The sequence below is a fragment of the Oncorhynchus clarkii genome, chromosome 7 (genome assembly GCF_045791955.1).
Source record: "Oncorhynchus clarkii lewisi isolate Uvic-CL-2024 chromosome 7, UVic_Ocla_1.0, whole genome shotgun sequence".
Classification (NCBI taxonomy): domain Eukaryota; kingdom Metazoa; phylum Chordata; class Actinopteri; order Salmoniformes; family Salmonidae; genus Oncorhynchus; species Oncorhynchus clarkii.
The window spans coordinates 57,524,130-57,537,152 of NC_092153.1; the positions used below are offsets into that span (position 1 = coordinate 57,524,130).

Here is a 13,023-nt window from a genome sequence, read left to right on the forward strand (position 1 = left end):
CCGCTTGTCGTCCCCTTAGGCCATAGTTTGTACATCTCAGTTGTCAGTAGAAACCACATTTGTTTAAGCAAGTCAGCCATATAAGCTATGTTTTTTTAAAAGGCAGTAAATGAGGCTGAATGAACTGTTTCCCTGCCAGACAAGGTTCCGCTGATTGACAGGTGTAGCAGTGGTAAGGATTCACTCCATGGTGCTGAAAAGAAAGCTCTGCTGTTGGGACAGCTTTATGTAGGCCCTAACAGGTGGTAGGCACCGTTTGTTACCTTTATATTGCAATTAATGTATTGTTTAGTGTTGTGTAGTGGCTTTGCTGGCATGCATTCCACTTGTATTTATTTTTTGCCCCACCAAGTTTTCTATGCTAAAACCGCCACTGCATTTAACTGTAAAATCTGATGAAATTATGATAAGTAAAACAGCCCACCTCCTCGTTGAGGAGCAGATGGTTTCCTCTTAGTTTAGGGCACCACCATGTGGTTATTTAACGTGCAGGAATAATGTACAATGTATTTTTAAAGAAATCAAATTGAATTTGTCACATGCACTGAATACAACAGGTGTAGACCTTACAGTGAAATGCTTACTTACAGGCCCTTTCCCAATGATGCAGAATTCAACGAGACAAAATGAAAACACAAGAATGAAGCTATATACAAGGAGTACCAAAACCATATCAATTGGCAGGGACATGTGGTAATAGAGGTAGATACAGTATGTACATGAAGGCAGAGGTAAAGTGACTAGGCATCAAGATATATAATACTTAGTAGCATGCTATTTGGATTGGAGAGTACTGACAATAATAAGTCATTTCTCCATGCACTTGTCCTATCCAACAGCTGAATCAGTGAAATGTTTGTATACAGTATTATCTTGTTCATTGCCTCTGAGGATACAAAATGAAAGTATGTATGATTCGGAGGTTTGTTAGTGAATTCTGAGTGTGTTTGTGTGTTAACAGATGAATGATGTGCTGCTGTACACCTACCCTCAGCAGGACGGGAAATACAGACTGAAGAATAGCCTCCCACTGACTGGGATGAAGGTCAGAGTCCTCCATCTCTCTCTCTCCCGTTTTTCTCTCTCTCCTGTTTCTCTCTCTCTCTCACAGTTTTTTTCCATCACAATTTACCAAATTTCTCTCTCCTCTTTGTCTATATCACTCACCCCCTCACTTCTCCCTCCCTCTCTCCCTTGTTCTCTCTATAATTTTGTCTTTGTCTCTGTTACTCCCTCTCACTTTTATATCTCTCCTTCTTTTCCTCTCTCTCTTTCCTCATCCTCTCTTTCTCTCTATACACTTCTCAAACCTATCTGTCCTCTCGCTCACTGATTCCTGATGGGTCTGTGTGATGTGTTGTTGATGTTTCAGGTCAGTAAACCCATCATAGAGAATGTACCGAATGCTCTGAGTATCGAGAGAGCAGACATCTCCATCATCTTGGCAGCCAGGTGGGTCACACTAACACACACTCACACCTTGGGTGGCATGGTTGGTATAATGAGTGTAGTTCCCACTTCCCACGGTCACCAAATGCACTGAATTAAGTATAGTAAAGCTTCTCGTGACAGACCTTTTGGATCTTTTATAAGTAGTGTCCGTGCTGCTTTCCTGACCATCTGTCTAGACCACTCTGGGCCATTTATAGCCCTCACAGTAGTGTAGTCAAACACATCACTGGTATATGAGAAGTATGGTGAGAGCGCTTAATGACCTGTGCTCTGTGTGTCCCTGTGCAGCTCCTGTAGTGAGAGAGAGGACTGGTTCCACACTCTGAGTCGGACAGTGTCTGACCACGCCAGAGGACCTGCGCCATTCAGCAACTGCTCTGGAGAGGTGAGGAGGACTTTGACTGGGAGACAGAGCATACAGAAAAGTGACGCTAGCAATGTTAGCAATAGCATAACAATGCTCCCCACTGAATGACAATAGCAAACCAATACTCATACATTTACTGAGGTTATATTAGCATTGCAGAGGGAGTATTTTCTCTTTTAAATTGAGTATGAGTCACTGAGTATGACTGTGAAGTCTAGTATGGTAGTCGTAGCTCGAACCATATTGTCCTGTCTCTCTTCCAGGCCAGAGAGCGTCTGTGGCTGTCCCTGGGGGAGAAGGCTCCTACTCTGGTGCCTGTATCCCATGTGATGATGTGTATGAACTGCACCTCAGACTTCAGCCTCACACTGCGCAGACACCACTGCCACGCCTGCGGGAGGGTGAGTCTCTCGCAGACAATGCATGGCTACGTCACATGGGAGAAGTTTAGCACGGTATGATGTGGCTGGAGTGTGTTTTCCACAGTCAGGCCTGACCTGTGTGTGTTGGGTGTTATGACGTGGTCCTGCTCTACTCAGATTGTGTGTCGGAGCTGCTCCAGGAACAGAACCCCTCTGAAGTACCTGGAGGACCGCATGGCCAACGTGTGTGACCACTGTTACAGCGAGCTCCAGAAGAGAGGTGCATAACTCCTCCTTTCCTGTACTACAGTACTGTATACTATACTGTACTGTACTGTACTGTACTAGACTATACTGTATTATACTATACTGTATTGTACTGTATTATACTATACGGTATTGTACTATACTGTATTGTACTATACTATACTGTATTGTACTGTACTATACTATACTATACTGTATTGTACTGTACTATACTATACTGTATTGTACTATACTATACGGCATTGTACTATACTATACTGTATTGTACTGTACTATACTGTATTGTACTGTACCATACTATACTATACTGTCTTGTACTATACTATACTGTATTGTGCTGTACTATACTCTACGGTATTGTACTATACTGTACTATACTATACTCTATTGTACTGTACTATACTGTACTGTACTATACTGTATTGTACTGTACTATACTATACGGTATTGTACTATACTATACGGTATTGTACTATACTATACTGTATTGTACTGTACTATACTATACTGTATTGTACTATACTATACTGTATTGTACTGTACTATACTCTACGGTATTGTACTATACTATACTGTATTGTACTGTACTATACTGTACTGTACTGTACTGTGCTATACTATACGGTATTGTACTATACTATACTGTACTATACTATACTGTATTGTGATGTACTATACTATACTGTATTGTACTATACTATACTGTACTATACGATACTGTATTGTACTGTACTATACGGTATGGTACTATACTATACTATACTGTATGGTACTGTACTATACTATACTATACTGTATTGTACTATACTATACTGTATTGTACTGTACTATACTATACTGTATTGTACTGTACTATACTGTATTGTACTATACTATACTGTATTGTACTGTACTATACTATACTGTACTGTACTATACTATACTGTATTGTACTGTACTATACTATACTGTATTGTACTGTACTATACTATACTGTATTGTACTATACTGTATTGTACTGTACTATACTATACTGTATTGTACTGTACATGCCGCTCTTGACTACTGGAGCATATTGAATGTGTGTGAGTCCAGGTGTTAAGGTCAGGGCTTCTCTGTCTCCATAGGAGGAAATGTGTCTGTGGTGAGTGGTACTGACAGTCCTCGTTCTAATCGCCGCTCCATCCGCCCGCTCTCTGCCGTCTTCCAGAACTTTCACCCTCCCAGCCTGTGGAGACGCAAGGGCACCGCCTCTCTGACCCAGGTAATCTCACACGCACGCACGCATACACACACACACAAACCACTAATATTCTACCAAATGAATGGTAAAAGCTATTGTCCACGCACTAAACGTATATTTTAATGTAAACATACATTTTCCTCAAATTGTCTCTTAGACAGGGTTTTTTCCAGCTTGATCTTCAATTCAAGCACCTTGGTTGTACTGAGGTAGTAGCAGCATACGTCCCCTTTGCCCTGTTATGTATGTAAGTAATATCTCTGTGTGTTCCTGTGTTGTCTCTAGGTGAGTGTGTCAGAGGAGGGCTCTATGAGCGGGACTCTGCAGCGCAGTAAGAGGAGCAAGAGGAACTGGAAGAGGCTGTGGTTCCTCCTCAAAGACAAGGTGCTTTACACCTACCAGGCCTGCGAGGTGAGGGGGAACACACACTCCCCTTAAACCTGAACCCTCACACACACCTCTACCCAAACTACTTATCCTTGTAACTCTGTAATGTACACATACCCGACTCAGATGGAGAAAGGGGCAGAGTTTCTCTAGTAAAGCTAATTCACCCTCTACTTTTTTAGTCAGCAAAACCTCCACAAACTGCATCCTTAAAACGATGCAGGTTAATGATCACTGTGTATTTCTCTCTCTCTCTGTCTCTCTCTTCCTCCTTCTCTCTGTCTCTCTCTGTCTCCAGGAGAAGGTGGCGTCTGAGAGTTTGCCTCTGTTGGGCTTCACAGTGAAGCTGCCTGACAGGCCAGGTGGAGCGGAGACTACCAACATCTTTGAGCTGTACCACAAGAAGACCCTATACTACACCTTTAAGGCCGAGGACAACCACACTGCTAAGAGGTGAGCCCTGCACTGCACCAAAAATATATCACCACATGATCTGACCAAAACTAACTCTGGGCCATAGTTATAGTCTTTAGCCTTATACGTGGTGAGGTAAAACTCCTGGCCCCACTTACAGGCCTCATTAAGTCATGTCATAGACATGAATCACATTGGCAACAGTATCAATCAGATTGTAATTACAATGTATTATAATTACAGTCAGCACTTTTCTTTCTACCCAGATGGGTGAACGCCATGGAGGAAGCCACAGTTTTATAGCAGTGGCCATCTTGGGTGGGTTGTTGAGTCTGTATCTTTGGATGTGCATCACTCACCTTCCAGACTTACCCTGGGGACCTCACTGCCACTCTCCTGCTACACATAGCAGTGCCTCAGAATGCCTGAATGTAAAACAAAAAGGGAAGAGTTCATTTTGCCTTTAGTCAGCTGTGACGGCTGTGTCTTACTGTGTGTGGACCGAGAGAGGAGAGAAGGAAACATGGTGTTCTTAAAGGAGGGGACACGCTCGCCTACTTTGTCACCCTCCAATGTCCCCGTCCCGCTGCTACGGAAGGTGTGACACCCAGAGCCAAGTGAGAAACTGGCACGGATATGTTCCGTTCTGGAAAATTCCACCAAGACTACCTATGACACCCCCCCCCCCCCCCCCCTTTTCATGTAATTAACTACTCTGGATTACTTATAAAAATGGAAGGAAAATGACATGCAAAAGAAATGCTGGATTTATTAAAGCAAAGAAGAATATGTTGGTTGATATCAAGCTATCACTACATTGACATGTTTTTGACACCAAGAGCCCTGACAAGGGGAGGGTAAAGAAGACAAGACAGAAAAAGAACATTAGCAGTAAATGTGTTTAAACTGCATGTCCTACTAATGTGTAACCTACATGAAAATGATGAATCTGTTATTAATACACGTTGACCACATGCCAACGTGACTGTAGTCTTAATGTGATGTCAGAAGAATGAGAGTGGATCTCCAGGTATTATTACACTATCCACCAAGGTCTGAGGTCGTAGGGTCATTCACCCCTCCCGGGTCGACCCAGTATGTGCTTCCATGTTCACAGTGCAATACAGCCTTTGTAAACCAACATGGCGGTACTTTAAAAGATCTCCCTCTATTTACTGAATGGACGCCCTATTTCTATCCTTTTATCAGAACACGTTTCTGCACTGGACTTAGCCAGCTTCACGTGCCTGACATTTTGAAGCACAGGTTCTGCTCAAAGTATCACTATTGTCTTGTATTGTTTTACATTTAATGTGTTTCTTAGCAACATGTTTTCGCCATGTACTGTATTTTCTGAAATGGCCTTACATACAACAATTAGTTCATGTAAATACATACAGTATGTAGAGATTTTGATAGGCAAAAATGATTGAGCTTTTTTTGCACTCATAAAAGAAGAATGGAACTGAAAGAGCAATGTAGTGAAGTGCACTCTTCTAAATGTTATTGTTTGATCATGTGTCTTGGTCAGCCTGTGCCAAACTCACTAAGCCCAGTGCCTGGAGTTCGTTCTCTGTGTTAGCAAACCATGGATATATCAATTATATCAGATCAATGACAAAAAAGAGGCTTGTCCTCAACGTTAAGTTGCATAATATGTCAAATTCCTATTTGTACCAAGCCTCAGCTCCGCCTTATAATGGGAGTGGTTTCCCTGATGTGACTGCTATCAGCCATAATCACTGTAGTGGACTTTGAAATGGATGAGTTATTTATTTCAAACTGTTGGGGTTTCTCAAACAAGTAAAGTGGATATCCTTTGTGTGTATCAGTTTGTATGACTTCTTCTCACTACCCTGTGCTATTTCTATATTGGTCACTAGATGGCATATACACTGAACAAAACTATAAACACAACATGCAACCATTTCAAATATTTTACTGAGTTACATTTCATATAAGGAAATCAGTCAATTGAAATAAATGAATTAGGCCCAAGTTTAAAGATTTCCCATGACTGGGCAGGGGAAGAGCCATGGGTCGGCCTGGGAGGGCATAGGCCCACCCAGTTGGGATCCAGGCCCATCCACTGGGGAGCCATGCCCAGCCAATCAGAATGAGTTTTCTCCCACAAAAGGGCTTTATTACAGACAGAAATAATCCTTTCATCAGCTGTCCGGGTGGCTGGTCTCAGACCATCCCACAGGTGAAAAAGCCTGATGTGGAGGTCCTGGGCTGGTGTGGTTACACGTGGTCTGCGGTTGTGAGGCCGGTTGGACGTACTGCCAAGTTCTCTAAAACGACGTTGGATGCGGCATATGGTAGAGAAATTAACATTAAATTATCTGACAACTCTGGTGGACATTCCTGCAGTCAGCATGCCAATTCCAACTGTGGCATTGTGTTGTGTGACAAAACTGCATATTTTAGTGGCCTTTTATTTTCACCGGCACAAGATGCACCTCTGAAATGATAATGCTGTTTAATCAGCTTCTTGATATGGCACACCTATCAAGTGGATGGATCACCTTAGCAAAGGAGAAATGCAGGGATGTAAACAAATTTGTGCACACAATCTAAGAGAAATAAGCTTTTTGGAACATTGGAACATGGAACATTTCTGGGATCTTTTATTTCAGCTCATGAAACATGGGACTAACACTTTACATGTTGCGTTTATATTTTTGTTCAGTGTAGAATCAGGGGACATTCAGACTGACTGACATCTGTCATGTCTGTATCATGAGGGTAGAGGAGAGTACTGTATATAGTTACAGTACATGGACATCAGTGCGCTGCTATCCAAATGTAGCCGATGTGAAATGGCTAGCTAGTTAGCGGTGGTGCGCGCTAGTGGCGTTTCAATCGGTGACGTCACTTGCTCTGAGACCTTGAAGTAGTGGTTCCCCTTGCCCTGCAAGGGCCGCAGCTTTTGTGGAGCAATGGGTAACGATGCTTCCTGGGTGACTGTTGACGTCTGCAGCGCGTCTCTGGTTCGCGCCCATGTCGGGGCGAGGGGATGGACGTAAAGTCTATACTGTTACACAAACATGCAAAAATCAACAAGCACAGCACATCAAATCAAATCAAAGTTTATTTGTCACGTGCGCCGAATAGAACAGGTGTAGGTAGACCTTACAGTGAAATGCTTACTTACAGGCTCTAACCAATAGTGCGGGGGAAAAAAGTATGTGTGTGTGTGTGTAGGTAAGTAAAGAAATTAAACAGTAAATGGACATTTGAAAATAAGAGTAGCAAGGCTATTTAGAGACACCTGTTAGTCAGGCTTATTGAGGTAGTATGTACATGTGGGTATGGTTAAAGTGACTATGCATACAGTGGGGCAAAAAAGTATTTGGTCAGCCACCAATTGTGCAAGTTCTCCCACTTAAAAAGATGAGAGGCCTGTAATTTTCATCATAGGTACACTTCAACTATGACAGACAAAATTAGAAAAATAATCCAGAAAATCACATTGTATGATTTTTTATGAATTTATTTGCAAATTATGGTGGGAAATAAGTATTGCAACAGGTCAGGATGCTCTCGATGTTGCAGCTGTAGATCCTTTTGAGGATCTCAGGACCCATGCCAAATCTTTTTAGTTTCCTGAGGGGGAATAGGCTTTGTCGTGCCCTCTTCACGACTGTCTTGGTGTGTTTGGACCATTCTAGTTTGTTGTTGATGTGGACACCAAGGAATTTGAAGCTCTCAACAGTTGAAAAACAGTTGATTTGATATGATATGAATGTAACATATTTACTGTTTGTGATGAAAGACCAAACCAGGTGTGAGAACACTCTCTGGCTGATTTAGGGTGCGTTCCTAAATTCACTCTGGAGTGCCAGAGTGCGCTCTGGGCGTTCGTAAATTCAGAGCAGTGCCAGATTGTTTGCACACACACATACGCCCAATGTTGATTGTTGCCCCAAAACTATCCCACCATCCACAGAGCGTTTCGCTCTCGGAGCGTTCAGAGCGCACACTGGACGCTCTGGCCGAGGAGAAGGGTTGACCCGAGAGTTCTGATGTCACAAAGAGATTCAAGCACCCAAGCTAACTGGCTAACGTTGGCTATCTAGCTAGCTACTTCCAGACAAAAATGAGAGAACAGCTCACTCTGACCATTTTACTTGCCCTAGAAGAGCTGGTTAGGCTGTTTTCATGTTATCCAGAGCGTTGGTGACTGTAAATGTGCTGCTGGCAACAATTGAAAGACAATTTTTTTTGCCTGCATTTACCGGCACCGGCCATATTCAACAGGTGTTGAGCGTTTGTAAATTCATCAGTTATTCTGCGCTCTGGCACAGAGAGTGCTCTGAAATTGGAGTAGATAGCCAGAGAAAATTTACGAACACACCCTTAGACTACCACCCTTATTTCCACTGTGCCTAACTGGGCACTAAATAAGCAGAAGTTGCAATACTACAATGTTCTCCAATGCTGGAAGGGGGTCCAGAGTGAAAAGGAGATTACTGTGAAGGCTGCAGCAGTAAGGCGACAGAGCCTGGGTGATCCAGACAGATAGACAGTCAGGCAGCAGGTTGCAGTACAGGAGAAAGGGCAGCACTGCTCTGTTTCTTACCTCTCCCCTGAGGTTTCCTGACCCAGAATAGTAAGGGGGAAAGTTTGTTTTCTGGGGTACCTGAAAGTTGCAGACACCTCGTTCTATATAGGTTGGATGATTCATCATCCAGTGCTCTCCTTTTTTCCCTCTCCCAGGCTCCCTCTCTTTCTCTTTACTTTCTTCAACAGCATCCCTCATTCTTTCAACTCTTCCTCATTATTTTTGTCTAGCTCTCTTTGTGTTTCACAACGTATCCTGTTTCTCAGTTGTAAGGCTGTTGGTTAGGTCCTCTTTAGTTCATGCAGGTCTCATCCTATTTTCATGATCTGACTAGGGAAGACTTCAGGCCCTACTCATACTGCATACCATTCCAGTGAAGCTTGCACTTCTTAACTAATGGACATTAATTTGTTGCAATTCCTCTCCCTCCCTAGACACAAGCCCCCCCCCCCCCTGCCTTCTGCACCTGTTCCTATTATCCAGCCGCCTGGATTTTCTTAAAAAGTCTTCATTAGCAGTCATACTCCATTATCCCATACTACCATACTGTTTCAATGAAAACACTGAATGTGAGAGATTAGAAACAGAACAGGACGGGACAGTATGAAACAGGGAGATAGGGTGAGATATTAGAAACAGAACAGGACAGGACAGTATGAAACAGGGAGGTAGAGTGAGATATTAGAAACATAACAGGACAGGACAGTATGAAACAGGGAGGTAGAGTGAGATATTAGAAACAGAACAGGACAGGACAGTATGAAACAGGGAGATAGGGTGAGATATTAGAAACAGAACAGGACGGGACAGTATAAAACAGGGAGGTAGAGTGAGATATTAGAAACAGAACAGGACAGGACAGTATGAAACAGGGAGGTAGAGTGAGATATTAGAAACAGAACAGGACAGGACAGTATGAAACAGGGAGGTAGAGTGAGATATTAGAAAAATGGTGGTGTCTGTACAAGTAAGAAGTGGTGAGAAGGAGAAGTGAGAACTAAAAAGAGAGGAGGGAGGTCAGTTCTTCCCTTCCTGTTAGTTCTTCCTTGTGTCCTCATTACTGACACTGACTGAGTGTTGAGTGCACTCCTTGCTTTAGGATGGAGGTCGAAGGTGGGAGGATATGCTGTTTTAGTGAGATGGTACTGTAACAGTATCATAACCCTAACACACACACACACACACACCAGGCATGAGGCACAGAGAGCGAAGCATGCTGCTCATCAATCACAAAGAACAGAACTGCTCAATAAGGTCAGCTGCCCTGGCCTCTAATTGTCTCTCAGGCTATTGTCTCTCAAATGCACATCAAACTATTAAAGACTGCTCAAATATCTATAATGAAGTAAACTTATTCAACTATTCCTTCTGACCTTAGAGAATTACAAAGTGATAGCTGTATTGTGTGAACTCTGCCTTACTCCCACGGCCAAATTCACACTGACACACACATCATTTATTGGGTGGCAGGTAGCCTAGTGGTTAGAGCGTTGGACTTGTAACCGAGAGTTTGCCAGATTGAATCCCCGAGCTGACAAAGTAAAAATCTGTAGTTTTGCCCCTGAACAAGGCAGTTAACCCACTGTTCCTAGGCCGTCATTGAAAATACGAATTTGTTCTTTACTGACTTGCCTAGTTAAATGAAGGTTAAAAAAATGACAAGGATAAGCTATCTGACCCACTCACCAGAGAGGCGAAAAAGGTGTGTATTGGTTTTGCTCTCAGTTCTGAAAGTGGTATTGCCATTGGTTATCATATACACCCTTATCTTCTTGTGCGTAAAGCATCACCCACAAACAGGGTTTTTCTGCTGCTTTATATGTTCAAAAACGGAAAGCATTATCAATAGGGATGTAGGAGGTGGTTTAACCCATGAAGAGACTTAAAGAGTCATAGAACTGGATATGTGACAGAGAAAGTGAGGAAAGAAAGAGATTGAGAAAAAAGAGAACAAAATACTTTCTCATGACATTGGGTTGACATTTCTGGGTCTGCACCTTGTCTCGCAACGCAGTGGAGAGAGAGAGAGGAGAACAGGAGAGGGGAGATAAGAAAGGGAGAGGTAGATGAGGGTGGAAGAAGAGAGGGACAAGCTGTTATGTCCCATTTTTTGCGACTCTACATGCCGCTCACACTGACAAGTCACTGTTACACCTCTTCCCCCTTCCTCCATACCTCCGTCCCTCCACCAGTCCAGGTTTAGAATCCTCCCGCTCTCCCTCCCTGAACAAAACATAAAGTCCCTCAACCCTGTGTTATCTATACATGGAGAGTGTGTCATGGTTTCCATATTCTGTGTCATCAGTGTCAGTCTGCAGAGGGGGAACATAAACAAGCGAGCTGCACTTTTTAAATTTATACTTAATACTTAATACTTTACACTTACTAGACAAGTCAGTTAAGAACAAATTCTTATTTACAATGATGGCCTACATCAGCCAAACCCGGACAACACTGGGCCAATTGTGCACCACCCTATGGGACTCTCAATCATGGCCGGTTGTGAGACAGCCTAGAATCGAACCAGGGTGTCTGTAGTGACACTTCTTGCACTGAGGTGCAGTGCCTTAGACCGCTGCGCCACTCGGGAGCCCAAATGGACACCACTAAAGTCCAGCTCAGTGGGTAGGTGCCTGGGTCCGTGTCAATGGATGTGTCCCAAATGGCACCCTATTTCCTAGTGCACTATTTTTGACCGGGGCCTATAGTGCTCTGTTCAATAGTAATGCACTATACCTGTATAGGGAATAGGGTGCCATTTGGGACTCGGGCTATGTCTGTCTGTAGTGGTGGTGAGTGGTATTAACTGTCCCTGGGGGATAAAGGTATCTTATTGGCTGGGGGTCATTAGCTGGGCTTTCATAACAACGCAAAGTCCCATTATGCTCACCAGCATGACAGGGCTTCCTTTCAATTTAATCAAACAATGATCACATTACCACATTACACTGAGTGGTTCTCATTAACTTACCAAAGAGACTCCGTGTAGATACTCAGTAGTAGAGATAGATAGTAGTACCACTAGGCAGAGGAGTCAGAAAGTATCAGTGGAACATGTACATCATGGACCCTCTGGGTGAGCATGTGGTCATTAACCGTGGATGTGTCCCAAAGAGCACCATATTCCATATATAGTGCACGACCAGAGCTCTATGGGGTTCCATTTGGGACATAGTCGTGCACTATCTTCCTCCGGCTGCTGTGACCTCTTGCTTCTGTAGCTGTGACCTATTAGAGCATTAGAGCCATGTATGTCAGTGCAGAGCTGGGAGAGTCAGCTGTGTGGAGCCAGATCCACCAGGAAACCAGCGCTCAATGTAATCTAAACATGCTAAATGTACCTCCCCTCAGTGTTCTGCAGCCCAGCAGGCGAGCAAACAGAGACAGGGCCATATTGCAGAGTCACACCCCACAGAGATGGAAGCAGTGGATTGAAGGAGCCAGAGGTTTTGGTGTCCTGGCCCCACACTCTCAGTGGTTGGTGGGATAGTTTTGGGGCAACAATCAACTGTGTGTGTGTGTGTGTGTGTGTGTGTGTGTGTGTGTGTGTGTGTGTGTGTGTGTGTGTGTGTGTGTGTGCGTGCGTGCGTGCGTGCGTGCGTGCGAGAGAGGTAGTAGTACTAAATCAAAAGTGCAGAGTCAGAAGCTGAGTTCCACACCCACAGGTGTGCAGAGGGCGTCCTGCAGGATAAGGACTTCCCCAGTTCTGTCATGAGTCAGGATCTACCTGTTATGTAACCATGCCTGGAGTAGAGCAGTGACACACACACCTGTACGGACCGGTCCCACAGATGTCTTACCGTACAGCAGGGCATACACACATGCATGCATACACCCACATACACACACACAGTTTAATTAATGTATAATTAAGCCTCTATATAGCTATAGACAAATGTATATGTGCACTTAACTTAACTCTGTGATGAGCTCTTTAGTAGTGATGGTGTGTGTGTCTGTGAATTCGTGTTTGCCAATGTGCGTG

The 13,023-nt window shown here is 43.5% G+C and overlaps 1 protein-coding gene across 2 annotated transcripts in view; it reads left to right on the top strand.

Annotated features, from left to right (window-relative positions):
- The window catches only part of LOC139413539 (FYVE, RhoGEF and PH domain-containing protein 5-like), a 46,373-nt gene extending 40,074 nt beyond the window's left edge, over positions 1–6,299 (top strand). The window contains exons 13-21 of one of the 2 annotated variants that reach the window (XM_071161037.1): positions 962–1,045; positions 1,373–1,452; positions 1,741–1,837; positions 2,083–2,220; positions 2,359–2,461; positions 3,555–3,691; positions 3,956–4,054; positions 4,356–4,510; positions 4,738–6,299. In XM_071161037.1, coding sequence (XP_071017138.1) covers positions 962–1,045; positions 1,373–1,452; positions 1,741–1,837; positions 2,083–2,220; positions 2,359–2,461; positions 3,555–3,691; positions 3,956–4,054; positions 4,356–4,510; positions 4,738–4,774 — 930 coding nt within the window. In that variant the 3' untranslated portion in view covers positions 4,775–6,299. Of the gene's footprint in view, positions 1–961; positions 1,046–1,372; positions 1,453–1,740; positions 1,838–2,082; positions 2,221–2,358; positions 2,462–3,554; positions 3,692–3,955; positions 4,082–4,355; positions 4,511–4,737 lie in introns of both variants that reach the window. The other variant, XM_071161036.1, reaches the window with a different exon arrangement.
- Positions 6,300–13,023: the final 6,724 nt, after the last annotated feature.